General features: G+C 35.6%; 1 protein-coding gene across 2 annotated transcripts; it reads left to right on the forward strand.

The window, feature by feature from the left end:
* On the forward strand, positions 1–1,389 carry LOC111389402 (transcription factor DIVARICATA-like). 2 transcript variants are annotated; one of them, XM_023014325.1, is made up of 3 exons: positions 1–84; positions 240–660; positions 736–1,389. In XM_023014325.1, the coding sequence occupies exons 2-3, from the start codon at positions 278–280 to the stop codon at positions 1,118–1,120; spliced, it is 768 nt and encodes a 255-aa protein (XP_022870093.1). In that variant the 5' UTR covers positions 1–84; positions 240–277; the 3' UTR covers positions 1,121–1,389. The 2 variants fall into 2 exon arrangements, with proteins under 2 accessions (XP_022870093.1, XP_022870092.1); XM_023014324.1 differs by having other exon boundaries at positions 7–660.
* Positions 1,390–2,009: the final 620 nt, after the last annotated feature.

Genomic DNA, 2,009 nt, shown 5'->3' on the forward strand with positions numbered 1-2,009 from the left:
TACTTGTCGGTCTATGATATTCTTCCGAGGTTCTGAAAAGGAAAGTCTTTTCTATATTCTTCAATATAAGCCATTTGGAAAAAAGTAGGTTCCTGATTCTCATTCAATAATTTCAATTTCAGTAGTTTTCAGATCACTGTACAAAACCTTACTTTTATCACCATACCCCACTTATCTTGGCAGTTGGCTCCTTTCATATTCAGGATTAGTGATAAAAGTATTCAACTGTCAAATTGCAGTGTATTGAGGCTTAAGGTATTCGGAGAGTGGTTTAGGTATGGAAACCATACATCCAGCTTCATTCGTGTCAAATTCAAGTTGGTTGATGCAGCAAAGGAAAAGCACGATGTGGACAAGAGAAGAGAACAAGAAATTTGAGCTCGCTATTGTAATCTATGATGAAAAAACTCCCTACAGATGGCATAAGGTGGCATCCATGATCCCTGGTAAATCAGTTATTGATGTGATAAACCAGTACAGGAAACTGGTGGCAGATATTACTAATATTGAAGCTGGTTTGGTTCCGATTCCAGGATACTTGGCTGCTGCTTTCACATTAAAATTGGGAGAAAATCGTGATTTTGACGCTTTTAGGAAGAGAGGGAGGTCTTGCGATCAAGAAAGAAAGAAAGGTGTACCATGGACAGAGGAGGAACACAGGTGAATTTCCAATTCATAACATGTTAGTTCTTTAGCTAGATTGAATAATTTTAGTAACATCTTTTAGTCTGTTAGGCGTTTTCTATTGGGACTAGAAAGACACGGAAAAGGCGACTGGAGAAATATATCGCGAAATTTTGTGTTCTCCAAAACACCTACTCAAGTTGCAAGCCACGCTCAAAAATACTTTCTAAGGCAGCTTACTGAAGGGAAAGATAAGAGACGGCCAAGCATCCATGATATGACGACACCTCATCTCACACGCACCACCACCATGACTACTTGGTCAGAATCTGTCGATAAAAAACTTGACTCAACTGCCACTCCAAAAAAATTACTCAACTGGAACAACAAAAATGATGGCGCTTTAACAATATTAGACTCGATTGCATATCCACAAGATATTGCAAGATTTCATGGAAGAGCTGGGAGCAATATCTGTTCACTATACTATAGTTAAATGCATGCAAATAGTGGATTTGAAGTTAAGTGGCTATGTCCTGTTGAATTCGCTTTTGTGTTAAGTTAATGTATGCTATATGCTTATTGCAATCTTCTCTGAATAAACACTGTTGAATCATTCTGTATAACTCTACCTGTTTTGAGTTAATGCAGCTGTGTCTAAATTCCTTATTATTATCACCATTCTTTAGTCTGTTAACAGGGCAAGTGACCAAAGGTTCTTGAATCAGAAACTTGAATAAAGAGTTTAAGCCGTATTCATTTAAATCTCGTTTTCAAAATTTCGTCTAATTCAGTTGATAACTGACTGCAATTCCAGATTATATCTGATATGATGATATCTTGTTATTTTCTTTGAACCTTTCTGCCATGGTTTAAATAATGTAATCAAATAGGTGAATATGACTTTGGTCGATCGCCATCTGTAAATTGGGATCCTTTTAACGCTTTTCTAATGGTTTTTGAAGGCTGAATTCAATACATAATACAAGATTTCTGTGAATATGCTAATAGAAGACTTTTTACGATTTGCCTTGCCATGCTTCTTGCCAACTATTTATACAATATAATCACTTCATTTCATAGATATCAAAATCATTAACATCATAATTAAATATGTGAACCACTCTTGATTGTTACCATAAACTGGCTGTAAACCCTTTCAAAACCCCATAATTCATACAAGCAAACAAGACTACAAGGGAAACACTAAACGAAAAGAACATTTCTTTTTCCTTCACATCCAAGAGGCACAAGAAAGAACTAGAGGGTGGGGATACATGTGAGACTAAAAATGATCATTGGCATCAAAGCTACGTCACATATCTACATTTCTATAACAAAATGGAATCTACAGAAACCCAAAAAAATAATAATAATAATAATAA

Source organism: Olea europaea, unplaced genomic scaffold, assembly GCF_002742605.1.
Source record: "Olea europaea var. sylvestris unplaced genomic scaffold, O_europaea_v1 scaffold5861, whole genome shotgun sequence".
In the NCBI taxonomy this organism is placed as follows: Eukaryota; Viridiplantae; Streptophyta; class Magnoliopsida; order Lamiales; family Oleaceae; genus Olea; species Olea europaea.

Bases quoted from the DNA above. Each gene is read 5' to 3' on its own strand.
- LOC111389402 (XM_023014325.1), top strand. From the start codon at position 278: ATGGAAACCATACATCCAGCTTCATTCGTGTCAAATTCAAGTTGGTTG. The intron at 661-735 runs GTGAATTTCCAA...TTAGTCTGTTAG, and splicing joins TGGACAGAGGAGGAACACAG to GCGTTTTCTATTGGGACTAG.